Source organism: Chanos chanos, chromosome 5, assembly GCF_902362185.1.
Source record: "Chanos chanos chromosome 5, fChaCha1.1, whole genome shotgun sequence".
NCBI lineage: Eukaryota > Metazoa > Chordata > Actinopteri > Gonorynchiformes > Chanidae > Chanos > Chanos chanos.
Genome location: NC_044499.1, coordinates 37,471,162 through 37,493,125, shown reverse-complemented (window position 1 = coordinate 37,493,125; position 21,964 = coordinate 37,471,162). Strand labels below are relative to the sequence as shown.

Below are 21,964 nucleotides of genomic sequence, written 5' to 3'. Positions count from 1 at the left end.
CCAGTTTCTACCCCCTCCCTGTTCTCATTGCCTATCTTTAGTGTCCAGCATTATGAAGATTACCTCATACTACACAATCCATGAATATATGAAGTGATTTTGAATCATAAATATCAAACAGGTTTCAAAAATTCTGGATGCCTTTCTTTGACTTGATATGACTATTACATTATAAAGCACGGCAATTAGGTTAGCTTGCTTTTATTTTGAACCTTGCCCAGCACATCAAGTAATTTTGTGTCTTAATAATGTGGTGCAGAACTAAAAATTTAAATATTAATTTAGTGTACATTTTAGTTTAGTCATATGGTAGCGACTATGTGGTTATTATGTTCTTAAAGTACCAGATGCATAGTTTATTTGAACTGGCATTTAGCTTGACTCTTTGCACCTTTCGTTTTTTGAGCTAGGTTGAATAACCTGCATGACCCCTCCAAGGCTAAGCCCATTGTCTGTAACCATCCGACGATACAAAATAACCTGTGGGCTACTGATGCTCAATTCTGATCAGACTGCAGAGTCATTATCTTCATCCCTCAATCTGTTTATGAATTCTCGCTATCATTCCAGTAACCATGTCACATGACTGATTCAGTCATTGAACAGTCCTGAAAAGTGTTCTCTCCAGACTTCACTTCATCAGTATCACTGTAGTAGTAACAAGATCTAACAAGATCTAATTGTGTGATCCAATATCCCGTTGAATGCTTTGGTAATCAGTTACACTATACAGTGTGAGAACAACACATAAGCCTTGTTGTTTAAAATTTGTGGGTTTAGAATACCGCAAGCTAGAAGCATGTTTTGTTCAGTAAATTCTGATATATGGATAACCTCTGATGCACTTCTAAAGTTTACAACCAATAAAGATTACACCCTTGCCATTTAAGAGGATCTTGTGATTCACTCTTTGGTTCCTTTTTGTATTTGCCTTATTTTACCAGACATTTTCACTATAGGGGGAATTCCACCTAAATTCTAAAAAGGTAAGATTGAGTTACTTACTTGCAAAACTGGAACACATCTACTTCTCTTATTTAGTGAGACCAGAGGTCCAGCAATAGGTTTTCATACCAGTGTCCCAGTTTTTTAAGAACATCTAAATGCAGCTAAACAGTACTCATTGCACTTAACCTAATAGCCTTGAATAGCCATAAATCCCAATCTTAAACTTCATATATGTTCAGGAAGCTGTGATTGTAACTCTTTCAGATCATATAAGACAGTATTAAAGAGTAGGTTTAAGACTGTTAGTATTGTGCTGATTACTGACAGCCTGCAGTGAGGGTGGAACTAAGATCACATTGTGCTTAGGGACCACCAAAACCAAGGGACAGTCCAGAATACTAAACATTCCAAAAACCTGAGAAATTACTTTGGATATTTACACTTGGATGCAGATATAGACAAGTTTTTGAATATAAACTGGCTTGATGTTGCTTTTTTTTGTCAGCCAGGAACCCTTCTTTCATGGTCAACCCTATCAGAAGGCAATTCAACACCCTCACTGTCGTTTACTTGGGTCATCTACCAGCAAGTATGGGAAATGCAAATATTCTATCAAAAGCATTTCATTAAGGATTTAAGTTTGGCAAAGTACCAAGTTAAGGTATGTGACAAAGAGTGTTTCTTGAAGAATCTACCTGTTAGATTTATTTTCCAGATAAAGCAGGACACATGGTATGAGTTATTTGCTCATGAAGTTATTTGCTTGTCGGCTACTGTGCACTTGTAGGACTGCCTTAGAGCTGGAGAAAAATGGGCAGCCACATTACAGCGGAGTGACGTTTGTTCACTGATTAGCCTTTAAGCTAATCATGCTGAATAACTTTTATGAGTGTGTATCTCTCCTTCTTAGATCTATACGAAGCCAACCTTGATACTTAACCCAGGATCCGTTGTACAAAAGATACGTGTTGGATAACTGAGATCCATAGGAAGCGCACCATGATACTTAATCCAGGATCCAATGCACGAAAGATATAATTTAAGCAGATTCGATACGATACGATTTAGGCTTGATTCGGTGGGGAGCGATTATCTGTTATGTTTTGACACTGGTTTAACAGTGGGGAGAAAGTGAGAGAGAGATCTTAGGCTACATTACAGTGCGCTCCTTCATAATTTGATGACCGTTCTATGTGGTGTCCCCTTTATTGTAAATTATGTGTCTTGCCAATTGACGTGACTTTCTTCGTCAACAACTGGGGAATAAGTGTTTTCCTTGGAGGAGGACTTTACGGTGACTGACAGGAAGACAGAAACGTAGACAAGGAGAAAAAAAGAGATATAAAAGTGCACGATGCGAAAGAAAATTACTTTGATAACGTCTCTAAATACTGATGAAAAAAGAGATACCCGTGTCGTAACAGACTGTACAGATTCAGCTTTACAGGTTCCTCACAACTTTTGCTAGATATAGCTTGTTTGAATCTGTGCGGTCGTTTCGTACTGGTGAATCGTTACACGTTTTTGAACTGCTACTGTAAATGTATCATCATCACCATAGTATCATCATATCACGTTTTAATCTGTAAAGAACAGCTCATCTTACCCTGTAATATATACTCTATACCCAGACAAATATTATTCCTACCATGTATAAATTGTTTGAAATGATGATTCCTTTCAAATACATGTCTTTTTTACCTTGTCTTTCCATTTTATATCTTCCCTTCTTCAGTTATCCATCTCCTGTAGTCTTGAAAATGGTAAAGAGAAAGGAAACAAGAGTGTCAGGTATGTTAAGCCTGTTTGGTTACACTTTTACACTGTCAGAGGTCAGCTCAGAACGTGCATTGGATCCTGTGTCCCAAGGGTGTGTCAGAGACAGATTAGCTCAATAAGACATTCAACAAGAAGGGGAAGAATTTTAGCCCCCAAAATTTCTGGAAATTGGAAAATGTAAAGGGGGGCTTCATGAACATCAGCTATGAAGACACATTGGCATGAGTACTTGATAATGTTCACAAGGCCTAGTAAAAATGTTAAATATTAATATTATTGTAGCATTATTATGCAGTAGTGCATTGTATATGTCAGTGAAAGTGAAAGTCCTCTTTTTAGCCCTTTCAGATCAAATGAGCTGCTTTCCTTGTGAAGATGAACTTCATATAGTCATGGAAATTCTGGCTTTTTTCTGTTGTCATGTTTGGAGAATATACTTAATATTAAATATGGATATTGTATAGGATAATATAAAAGCTTAAAGAGAATGAACATAGTGATTTTTATACAATCTACACAGGACAGCCAAGGAAACAACATGCCTTGATGGTTGTACAATCTCACTGTTGCTGATGGATTTTTCATAAACTCAGCCCTCGATTCACTTCTAATAGAAGACTCCACCTTTTTCTCTCTCTACTGACAGCTGGTTCCACTGAGCATGCTAAAATTAATTCCATTATTATCTCGTGATGAATTTATGGTGTGTGTTGTTGTGTGCATGTGTTTGCAAGCAAACATCCTTTTTCACCCTCTTTCATGTGCAAATATGTGTTGAATGTCACTCATAGCTTTCGGTTCTCCTTCTCTTGTAGATATGAATTGCCTGGTATTCACGGCCTAAACTTCGTTCTTCGTAACTCTTTAGGAGGGGGTGGCGTGGCATCACTGCAGAGCGACCCTCAGATAAATTTTTCCATAACAGAAGAACAAAAGAGGGGTGCTATTGTGTTTTAGAATTCCTTTAATTTCTGTTTTTTATATTAGCTGCGTTTTCTTGCATCTCTGATCCATCTCAAATCCCTTATCTCTCTCTTCATTCTCATCCCTCAATCCCTTCTGTGTCTAGGGTAAAGCCTATGGGCAGATGTTGCTGGACTACAGACTACGTGGCTTACCTGACCTCAAGTCCTTGGTTGATTAAGAAATAGAGAGAGGGAGCAAAAGAGAGAGACGCCTAGACAGAGAGGAGAGTTTGACAGAGAGGTGTGTAATGTAATCTAACAAACTATCTAGATAAGCCAGTTAGACAGCTCACAGGACAGTACAGAAAATAGTCTAGCCCATAAAAAGTATTTTCTCTTTTATGAGTACATATAAAGGAAGTTGTGGCAAAATGATTTTGTTAAACATGCATGCAGCTACATTCTTGTCTATGTTGTCTGTCTTTCACAGTTCATTTGTTTAGGAATGTTTTGTGGTAATTTAACACAGGTAAAGAATTCTAAATGTCCCACTAGATTTGCACTGGCTAAGTCAACTGAGGTGAAGCCACAGCCTAAATTAACCGCAGACTAATTAACAGAATCACAGACTAAATCAACCACCATTTGTCACACTGGTTTGACTGACAACATGAATTAAGACAGTAGATGTCCTCTGCATAGCAGTGCCCTGAAATACAAAGACTCAGTTTGAATGACCAGGTAAGACATAAAGTGATCAGAGAAGCTACTAATGAAAAGACAAGATTAGTCAGCTGTAAAGCTAACTTTGTATGAGCTTACACTGCATCATCATGCCTTGCCTTTAAACATTTAGGCTACTCTTTGTTCACTTGACTGTTTGTTTTGGAAGAGACAACAGCATGCCTGTGAAATTAAAACATGTTAGACATGTTAAAACACAATACTGTTGTTAAAGATTCTTAATGTTCTATCTGTCTATCTATCTACTTATATGTGTGTGTGTGTGTGTGTGTGTGTGTGTGTGTATCAAACAGACATTTAAATTAGATGAAATGGAACTGATGTAATTTTATGCATTTGTCACGCTGGCGGTGTGGTGCAGGACCCAAGTGCAAAGACACGATGGTTGAAGTGACAAAACGGAAGACTTTACTTAAAATGAAGACCAAAATACAAGTGCAGACTAATAACAAAAAGCCGATAACAAAAAGGTGCAGCATGACAGTGCGCAAAATACACAAACAACGATAGACAAAGACAAGGCAAACACTAGGACTTAAATAGAGGGAGAACTAAACAGGGCAAAACAGGATTGGGTAAAATTAACAAGGTCAATAATTAGACAAACAGGAACAGGTGAGGGGCGGAGACAGACAGAGAACAGGAGCACAAAGACATGTCAAACCAAAAGTCCAAAATGGCAGTGCAGGTTGTGACAGCATTTCAATAAACTGAGTTGCGCCCAAGCTTGTGCTTTATTAAATGGGAACTTGAAGAAAAAAAATGTCCAAATCATTCGCTGACATTTTTTTTTTTTATCTCATCCAGTATTCAAATTATAGAAAAAGAACATAAAAGATATACTTTTTGGCTTGGATTTGGAATATTACATCCACTTACCATAAAGCCCACTCCTATGCCACAATGTATTTTTGATAGATGAGATGTTCTGTTATGCATTGACATATTATTGTTCTAAGAGAATGGCAATGTATGAAAGAATAACAAACCTAGTGACTGAAATATAGTAATATACTGAAAAGAACAAACTTCATCACCTTGATTATTTGATTGAGAAAGAATAATCAATCATCATGTTACAAAAGATGGTGCCTTGCAAGTTTCTTTAATCTCCTTCCGAATGTTAAGAAAAATTTGAATAAGGGATGCATTCACAAACAAATTTCTCAACCATTATTCATTAGATCTACTCCTCAATAAAGTAAAGAGCATGTTTCCATAACATTTTTATGGAAAAAGTTAGATACTTTCTTTTTTTTCCTTTCTTACTTGTTTTTATTTCACATCATGGAGTCAGCTGCTTTTTGTGGAAACTAACATGCATTGCCAGTAAATCATAAAATCACAAAGATAATTAAAACCAAATAACTTTTCCTTCTTTGAATCCTAAATGGCCCTGGAGGAACATGGTGCTGATATTTGTACAAGCTAAAGAGCTGTCAAAGCATGCTGATGGTGAACTCTAAATTTCTACCTATAACTTATCTGACATTTAAAACAGAGGAAGCAGTTGTAAAATACATGGTTCCTGGTATAATATGTGCCTCAAATCATATAATGTCATTCTATCCTCTAATTTTAACCCTTTTTTATTACTTTGACCATGTTGCAGCCAAACTGATACATCTGATATATATATATATATATATATATATATATATATATATATATATATATATATATATATATATGTGTGTGTGTGTGTGTGTGTGTGTGTGTGTGTGTGTGTGTGTATATATATATATATATGTATATGTATGTATATATTTGATATTTCTCCTTCTTTATTGTCACTCACTGGCAACCCTGAGAGGTTGGACTCTGGTGTGAAAAGCACTTTAGGTGTAGGCAGACTAGTCAAGCAGTTGGACATCAGCAGTTGGTTACCTCCAGCTTTATCTACAAGACTGTTTGTTACCAGATTATGAATATGCATAGTAGATTTTATAACTGAAAATGATGAAACTTTTGGAAAAGTTTTGAGGGTCTTCTTTGTGTCATGTTCTCTTCATCTCTCAGGGGTTAACCTTACGAGTGTGCTTCACAGTCAGAGTGAAGTTGCTTGGAAGCCCCAGTTTCATAAATTCCCTTTTTAACTACAAAAGAAAATAAAAAATATACAGAAGTGGGTTTTAATATTGTCATAGTCTTATTTATTTTTATTATTAATTAGATATTAAACATTTACATCTTAAAAAAAGAGATTTTGGCACATTTTTTCCTCACAGTCCCTAATCTCTAACCAAAGAGTTTTACTGACTCCAAAATGCAAACTGCTACAACAGTTTGTTGTTGAATAAACAGAAGAAAAAGAAAACTCCCTTGTTTTGCCTGTCCCTACCCAGCTGAACTCAAGTAAAATCTTTGTTCTGTTACCCTCATAGCTATAGCGTGGAGTGATTTTGGAAGAATTTAGGATAAAACGCATGCTAATAGTAAATTTGTTTGATATCATAGCTGAAAATGACCGCTCACCTGCACTGACACCAATTCTTCAATATCAGACTGGGATAGATTTTCCAGCGTGGTGATTTTCACTCTTAGTCCAATGACATGATCTGTGAAGACCCAGCGATATGACTTTGAGCAGTGCTCCACCAAGTAGAGGTATCCCTACATGCTCATTTTCATGAATATGATTTAGTTTTAGCTTGATATATTTCTGTTTCGCAGTACATGTACGGCTTAGGAAAAGTGTTCAGTCATGTAAATGAGGGTTAAAGAAGTACAAGTACAGTAGTGCATATGGGAATGTTCTTCATTAAATGAGTAACTTTATCTGTCACCTCAGTTTGGCCTGCTCTTGATCAAAAGAATTATTTAAATCCTGAAAAAACACATACCTGTTCTGGAAGGTTCCTGGTCTGATGACCATACCATTGTCAATGGTCATTTGTTCCAAAAAAACCCCCCCAAAAAACACATGTTAGAGATCATCATGCATTAATATAAATTCATAAAGCTCCTGTAGCATGTGATTTTCAGTGGTATAAAAGTTAAAGAAATAATCTACTCACCACTATAACACACAAACGGGAACCTGTCAAGACAGTATTCATCTGTCCACTGGCCTGAGTCCCCAAAAGACACAGCAGTACAATGCTCTGTCCCAATCACACCTGGAAGGTATCCACCATTGTCTGGCTGCTCAGAGGTGCTTGACCTCCAGTTTGTGAAAGAGAAGTTACTCTTGTCTGACCACATACTGGTTCTAAACAGGCCAATCCACACATAATTTCCCCTTGTTGTATTATGGATCAGTTTTTGCTCAGTTTCATTCCTTACACTGGCCAGGTCTGTGTAATGGTCTCTGCAGTAGCTCTGAGCTTCTGTCCAGGTGTTGTACTGATTAATCAAGACATAACTCTCTGTAGCATTTTCTCTACCTGGAGAACATGAAGAGTGCTGCAGTTTAAATTCCCATTCAATATTTTCCCCTTTGAAATTAGTCAAATGGTTGCAACATGTTTTCATATGCTGTACCTCTGTCTGTAGGTGTGACAGCCTTTAGAGAATTAACATTTTGGTCCCCCTTCAGATTCATCGTATGACCACAAGAATGAACTTCATCCTGCTATACTTCACCACTGGGTCTCTTTGAGAAACCCAGGAAATCCATTTATAAACTGTTCTGTTTACTCTATAATCTTTAGTGCATTGTTGAAGCACTCCTGTAAAAGGCTATGTTTTTTTTTTTACACTAGGATTCTAGGTCAAACATTAGACATGAAAGAGCATCACACTCTACAAACACAGGCAGCTTTAGTATTTTAAACACTGAAAGAACCGTAATGATATGTCCTCACCATCGAAACAAATGAAGTGGAAATGCCAATTACACCTTCTGTCAAACCATGCTCCATTACTGCCCATGACAACACAAAATTCTCTACCATGAAGGTCATCAGGTTCTCTGTTCCAAGCTCGAAACTCTCTCTCTTCCGCCTTGTAGAAATCACTGTCTTCCAGGGACCATCTCCAGCTGTTCAGATCATCATACAGTCCGATCCAGGCTAAGCCATTATAACTGCCATTTACAGCATCAATCAGCCTGTTCATTTCTTCCAGGTTATCAATAGTGGCCAGGTCAGTGTAATTGTCCCTGCAGTATGTCTGTGCTTCAGCCCAGGTCTTTGATTCATTCACAAAATGGTACTGACGAGAGCGCATACTTTCCATGACTGTAGAAAAAAAAACTTTATGTTGTAGATGGTTTTGTCAGTTTTCTATATTAAATAAACTATTAAAAAAGACTCACCACTGTAGCAGAAGAAGGGAAAAGTGTTCAGACACTTTTCATCTGTCCATTTGCCTGAGTCACTAAAAGACACAGCTGTGCAGTTCTGATTCCCTCCAGCATTGTCAGGCTGTCCAGGACTCCAGTTTCTGAAAGTGGAGTTGCTCTCATCTGACCACAGACGGGTTCTATAAAGGCCAATCCACACTGTGCTAGTCCCTCTGATACTTAAGATTTGTTGTAGCTCATTGTCATTTCTCACACTGACAAGATCAGTGTAATGTTGTCTGCAGTAGCTCTGAGCTTCTGTCCAGCTCATGGACTGATCAACCAGAACATAATGATTACTGACATTCTGTCCTAGAAGAAAGGTATTAAATATTTGAATCAGAGTAATGTTTAGAATTCCTCCAACTGTTACAAAGAAATATCCTTTATTTTGTTCAGTAATATGTTTCAGTCGAAATTGGTTCTTACCATCATAGCAAACAAACCAAAACGACGATGAACAACTACTCTCATACCATGTCCCATAATATGACATGTAGACACATAGCATCATTCCACCAGTATTCTTGGGCTCTTCAAAATACCAGTTCCTAAAATCTCTCTTTCCCTCCTTGTAGAAATCACTGTCTTCCAGGGACCATCTCCAGCTGTTCACATCATCATACAGTCCAATCCAGGCTAAGCCATTATAACTGCAATTGATGGTGTTTACAGCTTCAATCAACCTGTTCATTGCCTCCATGTCATTAACAGTAGCCAGGTCAGTGTAATTGTCTCTGCAGTATTTCTGTGCTTCAGTCCAGGTCTTTGGTTCATTCACAAAGTAATACTGACGAGGAGAGCATGATGAAAGGTTGCAAATCTCTGTTTGAGACATTAGTTAAAAAGCGTTTATAACATATTTGGTAAAGCTCGTAAGATTAATACAGGATATATAAGTGACACATATGAAATTGCATGCAAATAAATATAGAAGAGATTCTTAATCATATATCAAGATACAGTGGGTTAAATACAATACAAAATTATGCCTTCTGATAGGATCCTTTAAAGAACAATCATTGCAAGTCAGCAAATGAATGTCTTTGGAACAGTGAAATGTTAGGTGAAATAGTGAACCATGAATGGGAGCGATGTGGGATCAGTTGAATATACAGACAATGGTCTCATTACTTTTCTAACTGCCGGTGTTACTACCCCATGTAGCAACTCATAGTGTAATAACAGCATATAATGTAATAATATGCCTATAATGTAATAAAAATTATGATTGCATAATGTAACATATTTTTGTGCATTATGTAATATGTTATTATGTTATATGCCAGTTACTACATTATAAAGTGAGAAACAGTCGTTTTGTTGAATTATGTAATAACTTGAACACATAATGTAATAAAATGCCCAAGTCATTCTCTAAATGACCATTTCTGAATGTATTAATGACCATTTCTAAATGTCTTTCAAGTGTTGATGGCAAACCTTTGACTAGCTGTTCAGATGATGAAAGAAAATTATTTCTAGCTAACACAGACTATGGCAATTACACTTTTACACACTCATTTAAATTACCCTATTAAAGTCTGAAGTTTCTATGGCTAAACATGACTTTACTTTTTTTTTTTTTTTCCTGAGAAAATTCCGACTTTTCAAATACAGCCCCCCTTCTGCAACATTAGAAAAAGTGAGAGACGGCAGTAGCTACGTTATTACTATAAAGATGAATATATTACTTGGTTACCTGCTTAAATGCTGCTTAATAATCAAGATTGTTAGTGCCATGTAACAACTTTGAGAAAAAAGAATAGAATAAACAATAGAATATTTTTCTTAATTCATTATTTAACACTCTTTTTGTAAACTTATAAATCTTAACTACTAAACAACTTTTCAATGAGGTAACAGTTACCTACTGTATGTGCCACACAGAACATAGCCAGGTAACCAGCAAATGTTACCTCCAGTTAAATTTTAATGTTACTCAGTTTGAACTTTCCCTCCTGGATGGTGCAGGGTTTTGTGTGCCCCTGTGACCCTGGGAGCTTTGCTGTCTGGAGCATGTAGCTCCTGGTGGGGTCACCCAAGGCAGAGAGGTTTCAGGTGAGGAGCCAGACAAAAAACAATTCATGAAGCGCTTGCCTGGAATAGGGTTACCGGGCCCCCCCCCTGGAGCCAGGCCCAGGAGGGGAGCTTGTAGGCAATCGCCTGGTGGCCGGACCTGACACGGAGTCCGGCTGGCTCAGCCTGAATGAGCCACATGGGGCTGCACTCCCGTGGGCCCACCACCTGGAAGAGATGAAATAGGTGCCAGGTGTGATGCCACATGGGTGGCGGTATGGGTTAAGGTCCCTGGCAGACTGGACTTATGGTGCAGAAATTGACTTTTTGCATGTTGAAGGTCACCTCTCTGGGGCGAAGGAGCCGGAGCTTGTGCAGGAGGTTGAGTGATAATGACTAGATATATTTGGGCTCACTTCTACGCAAAGCCTTGGCTCTGGAACCAAACTCCTGAATGGGGGCTGGACTCTATCCCTCTCTGGAGTTGCCCGGGACAAGAGGTTCAGGCAGGTGTGGGGTTACTTGTTAGCCCCCGACTGAACGCCACTGTGTTGTCCCGGTGAACAAGAGGGTCATCTCACTGCGAATTGAGGTTGCGGGGGGGTGGGGGTCACTCACTGTTGTGACGGCATATGCGCTGAATGGCAGCTCAGAGTACCCAGCCTTTCTAGAGGCACTGGGAAGTGTCCTAGCGAAGGCACCATCTGGGGACTCTGTAGTTTTACAGAGTGGGAGACTTCAGTGCTTACGTTGGCAGCGATGTAGAAATTTGGAGGGGGTGATTGGGAGAAACAGCCTACCTAATCTGAACCCGAGTGGTGCTTTGTTGTTGGACTTCTGTGCGATTCGTGGATTGTTCATAACGAACACCATGTTCAAGCAAAAGGCAGCTCACAAGTGTATCTGGTACCAGAGCTCCTTAGGCCAGTTGTGGATGGTCAACTCTGTAGTCGTCTCGTCAGACCTGCAAGTGTATGTTCTGGGCACTTGGGAGAAGAGAGGGGCAGAGCTGCCAACTGATCACCACTTGGTGGTGAGTTGGGTCAGATGGAGAGGGTGGCTGCCAGACAGACCTGGTAAACCCAAGCATGTAGTGAGGGTGGGAACTGGAAACATCTGGCTGAGGACCCTGTCTGGAAGGTCTTCAACTCACTGCTCCAGAGGAGCTTCTCCCTGATCCCAAGGAAGGTTGGGGACATGGAGTCCGAATGCACCCTGTTCGAAGCCTCCATTGTTGAAGCAGCAGCTTTGAGCTGTGGCCAGACAGTCGTCGGTGCTTGTCATGGCTGCAACCCAAGGACCCGGTGGTGGATGCCATCAGTGAGGGAGGCTGTCAGGCTGAAGAAGGAGGCCCTCCGGGCTTGGCTAGCTTGGGGGACTCCGGAATTGGCTGAGAGTTATTGGGAGTCCAAAAGGGCTGCAGCAATGGCAGTTGTGGAAGCAAAAGCTTGGGTATGGGCAGAGTTCAAGCAGGCCATGGAGAAGAATTTTCAGTTGGCCTCAAAGAGGTTCTGGCAAACCATCAGGTGACTCAGGAGGGGCAGGAAGGGCCTCATCCAGGCTATTCTCAGAAGGGATGGGGAGGTTCTGACCTAGACTGAGGATGTGGTAGGACGGTGGAAGGTCACTGAGGCAGTTAAGAAACTCCCCAGTGGCAAGGCACCAGGAGTGGATGAGATCTGCCTTGAAGTGCTGCGTAGAGGTCAGGGACAGTGCCTGTGGAGTGGCAGACGGAGGTGGTGGTTCCCATTTTTAAAAAGGTATCACACTGTTCAGCCACCCTGGGGAGGCTTGCTCCAGGGTGCTGGAAAGGAGACGCCTCTGATTGTTGAACCTTGGATTCAAGAGGAACAATGTGGATTTCGCCCTGGCCATGGAGCAGCAGACCAGCTCTTCACCCTTGCATGGATACTGGAGGGATCATTGGGGTTTCTCAATCCAGTCTACATATGTTTTGTGGATCTGGAGAAGGCTTATGACCGTGTTCCCTAAGGTGTGCTGTAGGGGGTGCTGCAGGAGTATGGGTTGCCAGAGTTGCTGCTGCGAGCCATTCGGTCTCCATATAACCGCAGTGAGAGCTGTGTCTGCATCAAGGCTTTGAACCAGCTCAAGGAATGAAAATGAAAAACGGAGACAATCGATATTTCACTAGAAACAAAAACGAAACCAGAAAGTTTACATTTTTTAAGGTTCCGGAACGGAAACATTTTTTTGAAATAATGGTAACCAGTTAATAACGTTATTTTTTCATTCTTTTATTTATTACAAAAAATCTAAATATTTTCTGCTTGCAATAACTTTGGTGCATAGTTCAATTCCTGCCTTCTGTGGTTGACAACGATCGCAAACCAATCAAATGACCGTGAAGCCACAGTGGATTTCAGCCCAAGAACAGATTGGACTGCAGTGCTCCTAGTTAGTGATGCAATTCATTTTTGTAATGTTCTGTGACATTAGCGATATAAACCTTAAAGTAAAATATCTATCTGTAGACAGTTTTATATCATCTGAAAGATACATACTGTCATGTCAAGCAGCCCTACATAGAACGTTATTAATCAGTAATTCATCTGGTTCTAACTGGTTAGGGAACGATAATGTCAAGGTGGAACACAAAACCAAAAACGTTACAATACCGATTCTGCTCAGAATGAACTGACTGAAAAAAAATTCTGGTTTGAAGCCCTGGTCCACATTCTTGGCACTAAGTCAAGCTCATTCCCCGTGGGCGTTAGACTGTGCCGGGGCTGTGCCTTGTCTACAATTGTGTTCATGACTTTCATGGACAGGATTTAAAGGCACAGGCGGGGGGTGGAGAGTGTCCAGTATGGTGACCTAAGGATTGCATCTCTGCTCTTTGCAGATGATGTGGTCCTGTTGGCCTCATCAAGCTGTGGTTTGGATGAGGTTGGGATGAGGATCAGCACCTCCAAGTCTAAGGCCATGGTTTTATGCTGGAAAACGTTGGCTTGCCCCCTCTGAGTTGGGAGTGAGTAACTGCCTCATGTGCCTCATGTATCCCGGGGTCTTGTTCATGAGTGAGGGTAAAATGGAGCAGGAGATCGACAGGCAGATCAGGGCAACAGCGGCAGTCATGCAGTCGTTGTACTGGACTGGATCTTTGTTCCAAATCTCACCTAGGGTCATGAGGTCTGGGTAGTGACTGAAAGAATGAGATCACGGATAAAACAAGAGGCAGAAACGAATTTCCTCTGCAGGGTGGCTGGGTCCATGCTTAGTGTCTGGGTGAGGAGCTCAGACATCTGGAAAGAGCTTGGAGTAGAGCCGCTGCTCCTGCACATTGAAAGGAGCCAGCTGAGGTGGTTTGGGCATCTAGTCAGGATGCCTCCTGGGTGCCTCCCTCTGGAGCACAACCAACTGGGAGGAGACCCCAGGGCAGACCCAGAACATGCTGGAAGGATTATATATCTTGGCTGGCCTGAGAACGCCTTGGGATCCCCCAGGAAGAACTGGTTGATGTGACTGGGGAAAGGAACATCTGGGCTGCCCTCCTCAGCCTGCTACTACTGCGACCTGGTCCTGGATAAACGAGGTGGAAAACGAGATGAGTCTGAACTTCATGATGTTCGTGATAAAAAATACTTTTTCAGAGGTCTTACATTGAATAGGGTGCTGGCTTACCTGTTTCTCTGATATTACACTGTAATGTCCAATAAAATAACAAACCAGTCAAGTAGAATAATCATCCAGTTCATCTGACTTATTTGGGATGAGTGATCAAAGACAGCCTATTCTGCCAAAGTAAATCCTGCTTCCTCTTTTACGATTGGCTGTCTCAGAGAAAACTGGCATTGACGAGCAGTGTTCCACCACTCCAATGCAGTCAATTCTTTTGGATATTCATTCTTGACTGGGTGTTGCTTAATAGCACAAGAAATTCGAACAATGGGGGGCGGTTATTATGTTGTGTATTATGGTTATGGCCCTGCTCTAAACTGCTTGAAAAACGGGTTATTAAAACTTTAAATTATCATCAAGCAGCAGTATTGAAACAGCAATACCTTAATTGTCCAGTCCTTTTGGTAGACACTGTAAAAAGTGAAACTCATATCTTACCAATTCATCACATGTTTTATTGCTGCTCAATTTACACTTTAATATTTTATTACTTTATGCGTTCAAGTTATTGCATAATTCACTAAAACAACTGTTACTCACTTTATAATGTACTAACTTGCATATAACGTAATAATGTATTACGTTATGGGCAAAAATATGTTACATTATGCAATCAATATTTTTATTACATCATAGGCGTGTTATTAAATCATGAGTTTTTATTACATTTTTTTAAATTACATTATGTACCATTATTATATTATGCACAGTCATTACACTATGAGTTGCAACATACCAAAATAAATCTGAGTAGTTATTTGTCAGTTTCCAGTTTGTTTTCACTGCTGTATTTAGACAACAGACCCAATGAAAGATTTAATAAACTATGTAATAGGATGTAGGCATCATGTATTGTAGTAACTAACAGTGACCCTAACCCTAATCCTAACCCAAGTTGGGAGACGAATCTCTTAAAAGTTGGTATGGTGATCTAATGGGTGATGGGGGAATGATGAATAGGATCAACTGGGCATCAGCTGGATATGGAGACAATATTTTCATTACTTTTCTAACTGTAAGTCAACTCAAACAGAGTAACAAGGTCTAATATTTCAGTAGCAGTATCTCCTGCTGTCATGTCCACAACAGCCACAAACCCATCTAGTCATTCTTAATCTCTCTAATGAGCACAAAGCACAAACACATAGCCACTACCTGACATTTCAGAATGGCTTAGTACTTGTCTGTGGAGATTGCCTGGTATATACTTGGTGTCATGCACGTCTTTGTTAAGCCAGGATATCTCATCGTGTTTTAATCTGTGACAGTCTTTACACAGAAACTTAAAAATATGAAAATTAATCATGAGATTAATCATTGGTCTCCTTATGTCCATGTTTGGACAGGAACACTTCAACTGGGATGGAGATTCACCTTTCAGCATGACATGACAGCATCCAGAACAAGCTGAAATGAATAACAGTTCGGTATGCTTCAGGGACCAAATCAGAGCCATGTCCACTTTCCAGTTTAAAGTTTGTGACTGAACATACAGATGTTATTCACCACTGGTGCACTGATACACCTCATAGAACTTTAACTTTCCTTTATAGGGATGGTGACATATCAACAACCCAAGACAAACTGTACTGTACTAATAAGTTGATGGAGATCACTACCATCATCAACTGAACTTTTAGTTTAAAACTGCTACTTTAATCCTGATGTACATTAATGAGAATAAAATTAAGTCTAGTAGCTGGAACAAATGCTCTTGGTTTTATTCAAAGAATCACCTAACATTTTTTGTTTGTTTGTTTGTTTGTTTTTATAAATCAGCTTGAGCTGTTGGCTGATCATTTAAATTTATTCATTCAGCAAAGCGACTAATAAGTGCTCTCTGAGAAACCACAGTAATGATAAGTTTGTTTGTTTGTTTGTCTGTTAAATCAGCTTGGGCTGTTGTTTGATCTAATGACTGCTCTCTGACAAAACAACAGTCACGAGAAGCTGCAGAGAAACAACAATGCAGCTAGAAGAACAGGTAGTGACACAGAACAGAATGCTATAAAGTTAGTTCAGCATCTCCATTTCCATACTACTGACATACATAGCCACTTAGAAAACGTCCCAACAATACTGTTAAAAGATTTTAAGAAAATCTAAGGGCATTATGCATTTTTTATGTCAGTCACAGAAGTTTGCATCTCAACCCTTAGAATACATATTCATACACTAGGCAGGCACTGTGAAGACAGACGTGTGTGAAAATAATAAAACAACTTGTGACTTCATCATAAGAGAGATCTACTCACCACTGTAGCAGACAAAAGGAAAACTGAATAAACAGTTTTCATCTGTCCATTTGCCTGAGTCATGGAATGACACTGCTACACAATGCTGATATCTTCCATTTGGTTCTTCAAAGACAGCTCCTTTCCAGTTTCGGAAAGAAGACTCACTGTTGTCTGACCATAGTCTAGTTCTAAACAAGCCAATCCATACAGCATCACCGTTTGTGATATTAAGGATCTGTTGATGCTCACTCTCGTTTCTCACACTGGCCAGATCTGTGTAATGCTCTCTGCAGAAGGTCTGTGCTTCAGTCCAGCTCTTATAGTCATTAACCAGGACATAACTCTCTGTAGCATTATGTTTACCTGGAAAACATTGTTAGAGTGTTACAAATTATTTTAAGGCCTCAGTTTTGATCGCTTAAAAAGTAGATGTCTGGCCATTGTTTAAATTCCTTACCATCATAACAGACAAAACGAAGGTGGTTGGCACATCTTAAATCATGCCATCCATAAATACTTGTATACACACATAGGTCCAACCCATGAAAGTTAAAAGGTACATGGTACCAGTTTCGAAACTCTTGCTCTCCCTCCCTGTAGAAATCAATGTCTTCCAGGGACCATCTCCAGCTGTTCACATCATCATACAGTCCAATCCAGGCTAAGCCATTATAACTGCCATTTACAGCATCAATCAGCCTGTTCATTTCCTCCATGTTATCAACAGTGGCCAGGTCAGTGTAATTGTCTCTGCAGTATTTCTGTGCTTCAGCCCAGGTCTTTGATTCATTCACGAAGTAATACTCGCGAGAAGACATGATTTCTGTTGTTGTTGAGAAAACATGATGACACTTCATTTACTTTATATGAACCACAAATCTAAAACAAAAACAGAACACCATCTTGAAAGGACTACTTAAGTTTTAAAAAAGCGTCTGTTTTTTGGTTGGTCGAAACATTACTATGTATTTATGCACTGGACTGATTAATTATTATAGATAAAATCCACTATAAACGTGCAGTCCATAATTAAATTTTTAAACCAGATAGTATCTACCTGTAACTAAAACCAAACTCAAAGATAAACTGTCAGCTAAGAGTCTAATTGTCACCAACAGAGTATTCACTCACTTCTGTAGCAAAGAAAAGAGTATGTGTAAGTACAGGCTTCATCTGTCCATTGACCTAAGTCTGCAAATGACACAGCTGTGCATTGCTGACCAGTGTCTGGTTGTCCTATTCTCCAGTTTCTGAAAGAGGAATTGCTCTGATCTGACCAAGTTCTGGTTCTGTACAGACCGATCCAGTAAGAGCTGTGATGAGTTGAGAGGCGTTGTATTTTTTGGTTTTCTGTAACATTCCTTATGGTGGCCAGGTCTGTGTGATGCTCTCTGCAGTACCTCTGTGCTTCAGTCCAGTTTTTCAACTCAGCAATGACAACATAACTCTCATTAACATTCTGTGTTCCTGTAGAAGAACATACATGTTAAGTTTTTCAATACTAAGAATTAAAATTCTTAAATTTCTCATTTAATGGATTTCACCCTCTTTCTGCCATAAGCACTCACCATCATAGCAGACGAAGGGTAACTGGACAGAACACCTTATTTCATACCAGAACCCATAATAAGAAATGTACACACAAAGACTCACTCCACCACGATTATATGGTTCTCTGATATACCATTTCCTAAAACCTCTCTCTCCTTCCTTGTAGAAATCACTGTTGTCCAGGGACCATCTCCAGGTGTTCAGATCATCGTACAGACCAATCCAGGCTAAGCCATTACCATAACAGCTTCTTGCATTCACGGTATCAGTCAACCTGTTCATTTCCTCCATGTTATCAGTAGTGGCCAGGTCAGTGTATTTCTCTCTGCAGTACCTCTGTGCTTCAGTCCAGGTTGCTAACTCATTCACAAAGTGATATTGACGGGGGAGGCAAAATGAGAGTATGCAGAATCCTGAATAAGACACACATTTTAAAAGAGAAATAGAATGAATTTAGCTCATTTAGATGAGTAAAGCAGGAATGACAAACAAAAAAGATGGAATTGAAAGCTGGAATTGATTGTGTCCTATACTAACATCATATGAAGGTGTATGACGTGGCTACTCCTATGAATTGAGTAGCCATGAATCTTTTCTGTCCATCTTCCCACTTCTTAAGGAAATACTATAAAAGAGTTTGGTCACTGTGTATATTCTACCATTTATTTATAATGCTTTAATTGTGTTACCTTGCACTAAAATGGGATCAAACATGTCTAGCAATTAAAATAAGCAAAACCCACGTTAACATCAAGTAAAGATATTATCTTAACAGTATTTGTTACTGTGATCTTTACCTGGAATCATCATAAGTGATAAGGGATAATCACTTAATTACATAAGAGACTCAGTGAACAGGAATTCTTTAATCCATAGGAAATGCAATAACAACAATTCATCAAAAATATGTGTGAGAGACATGTGTGTGTTGGCACACACATGTTAAGACATCTGGATTCAGCCAAAAGTTTGAAACTTTTGACTGAATCCAAACATTTTTCTTTTTCTTGTGTCATCTGCTCTGAAGGTTGTATTTCTACATAATTAAATGATGTGGAATGTGTGGAATGTAGGCCTACTGACCGGAGATCAGCAACAGGAGAAGCATCGTTGAAGACCAGTCTACAGAGGAAAAGTTAAAATGAATATTATCTATCACTGTCACAGTCTCACACATCTGAACACACTCTCACACTCCAACTGGGACGTTCTTTTTAGCATATTTTAAAATTTTTGTTAAACAGAAAAGTTCAAGGGGTAACTAAATATACACTTTCATTATAAACGCACTATTTGCTATGATGGTGAGTTAAACTGGGGGAACAATAACATATGATTCTTTGTTTAAAGTGATATCTTAAAGGGATGTCAACACATTTTACTTTTTATCAGATAGCTCCTTCATAGTAACATATCCAGTTCTAGCGTGATAAGCTGGGTAAGTGTCTGCTTATGTCCCTGCGACAATACATTTGCATGCTTTTTACAGTTCCTTTCTCTTGTTGTAAGTCTGCTGTAGGCTTGCCTTCAGAGAACCCAGCTAGGTTGATCTAGTGGGCTATTTAGTTGCATTATCAAATAGCTTAGGGATGAGTTTACAGATTTTGAAAGTTTGAGACATCTCATATTTAAGCATGAAATTCACACGTATGTATGTATGTATGTATGTATGTATGTATTTATTCATTCATTGAAAAGAAAACTTGCAAGTTACAGGTTGTAATGACTTGGTTTGTTGCATACTAGAGCATCAATCCCTTTTTCAAACATGGGAAAATGAAATGCAATTAGTTACACACACTTAATTATGTTTGAAAAATATAAGCATAGTTTGGTTTGCAAGATAGTTGGCTAGTACCAGCTAAAGTTAGTAGCCATCCCTCAATCCAGTTGTTTAGCCTTCTGGCTCGCTAGTTAGTCATAACTTGTGATAGCATAGCTTCCTATTAAACCTTGAAGTCCTAGAAAACCTTGAAGTCAACATAGTACAAATATCTCTCTATGAAATAAAACCACTGAATATAATATTACAGCCAGTGAAAAGGTATGAAAAATGAGCTATTTTCAAAAATTTTTCAAATGATGAAAGCAGTAATATAACATCTTTAAATTTTTATATGTCTGCAATGAATATTAACACTTCTAAAAAATTTCAAAGAAATTAAAATATTCCTTCTTGGGAGAATATACAGTCAAAATATCTTAAAGAGTGGGTTTTTCAGCTCCAAAGCTATATTTAGCAAGATCTGTGGCACTCAAGTTTTTATGCAAGACCAAATAATGTCTAGATGTGATAGAACTATATTAATACTACACAGAATCAAAATTTGGTTGCAAGAAGGTGAAAACTAGTGGAGATATTCATTTTTGAAAATGAAAGATTCTTCGTTTGGGTAATTTATAAATTTGCTTACTGACATTCAGCAACAACTATTTACATGAATACATGTTGCAAATTATCCTTGGGGTTTCTTGGATGTTCAGCACAAACTTCAACCCAATCCGGTGAAAAACTGGCGAGGCTTACAAAGAATGGCAAAAATGATGAAATTCAGTCCCGAGGGCCAAGCTTCAAATGAGGTTTTCACATGAATTATCTCAAGAAAATACATGACAAAAGCTGGAGGGCCTAGGTGAGTTGGTATGGAATGACCCAAATATGAAACATGTTTGAAAAATTCTGGATGCCTTTCTTTGACCTAATATGACTATTACACTACAAGCCATGGCCATTAGGTTAACTTGCTTTTATTTTTAACCTTGTCCATCACATCAAGTAGAGTTTTGTGTCTTAATAATGTGGTTCACAACTAGAAATTTACATTTTATTTAGTGTAGAATAAAATGATGGATTAGCTGTTTTAGCGCTAAAACATCATATGGTAGTGACTATGAGGTTTTTCTGTTCTTAAAGTAGCAGCTGCATAGTTTATTTGAGCTGGAATCTAGTTTGGCTTTTCGCACCTTTTGTTTTTTGGAGTGGGGCGAATAACCTGCCTGATCCCTCCAAGGCTATGTCCATTGTCTGTAACCGTCTCACACTACAAAATAATCTGTGGATGTTCAATCCTGAGTCATTATCTTTGCCTCTCAATCTGCTTATGAAATCAGGTACATTATATAATACCTTGGTGTGTAAAATTTGTGGATACAGAATACTGCCAGTTTGCAGTATGTTGTGATCATTTAATTCTGATATGTGGATAACTTCCTCAGGTGCACTTCCTTCGTCTACAACCAACTCCTCTCTCCCTTGTCATTTAAGAGGAGCTTGTGGTTCCTTTTAGCATTTGTCCAGTTTTACTTCACATTTTTCATTTAAAGGGGAATTCCACCCAAATTCTAAAAAGGTAAGATCGATTTACTTTCTTGCAAAATAATTTGGAACACATCTACTCCTCCTATATAGCTGAAACAGAGGTCCAGCAATAGGTCTCAGGTCGGTGTCCCAGTTTTTTTAAGAACATCTAAATGCAGCTGAATTGTAATCACTGTCCTCAACCTAAAAGCCATGAGCAGCCATAAATCCCAATCTTAAACTTCATGCGCAGATAACTGTGATGTAACTCTTTCCAATCATATATATCAAGACAGTATTATACAATAGGTTCAAGCCCTTCAGTAATGTGCTGATAGTGGCAGACTGCAGTGAGAGAGGAGCTACGATCACATTGGGTTTAGGGACCACCAAAACCAAGGGACGGCCCTGAATACTAAGCATTCCAAAAACCTGTGAAATGACATTGGATATTTGCATTTGTATGCAGATAAGGAAACGTTTTTGAGAATAAACCAGTTCAAAGTCATATTTTTGTCAGCCAGCAACCCTCCTTTCGTGGTTAATCCTTTTAGGAGGC

The 21,964-nt window shown here is 39.0% G+C and overlaps 1 protein-coding gene across 1 annotated transcript; it reads right to left on the bottom strand.

Moving 5' to 3' along the window:
* Positions 1-6,391: 6,391 nt before the first annotated feature.
* On the bottom strand, positions 6,392-18,821 carry LOC115812497 (macrophage mannose receptor 1-like). Its single transcript, XM_030774976.1, has 11 exons — positions 18,797-18,821; positions 18,125-18,520; positions 17,688-18,023; positions 17,014-17,379; positions 16,575-16,919; positions 9,091-9,486; positions 8,638-8,973; positions 8,183-8,557; positions 7,394-7,762; positions 6,852-6,934; positions 6,392-6,472 (listed from the first exon to the last, which is right to left on the bottom strand). The coding sequence occupies exons 1-11, from the start codon at positions 18,819-18,821 to the stop codon at positions 6,392-6,394; spliced, it is 3,108 nt and encodes a 1,035-aa protein (XP_030630836.1).
* Positions 18,822-21,964: the final 3,143 nt, after the last annotated feature.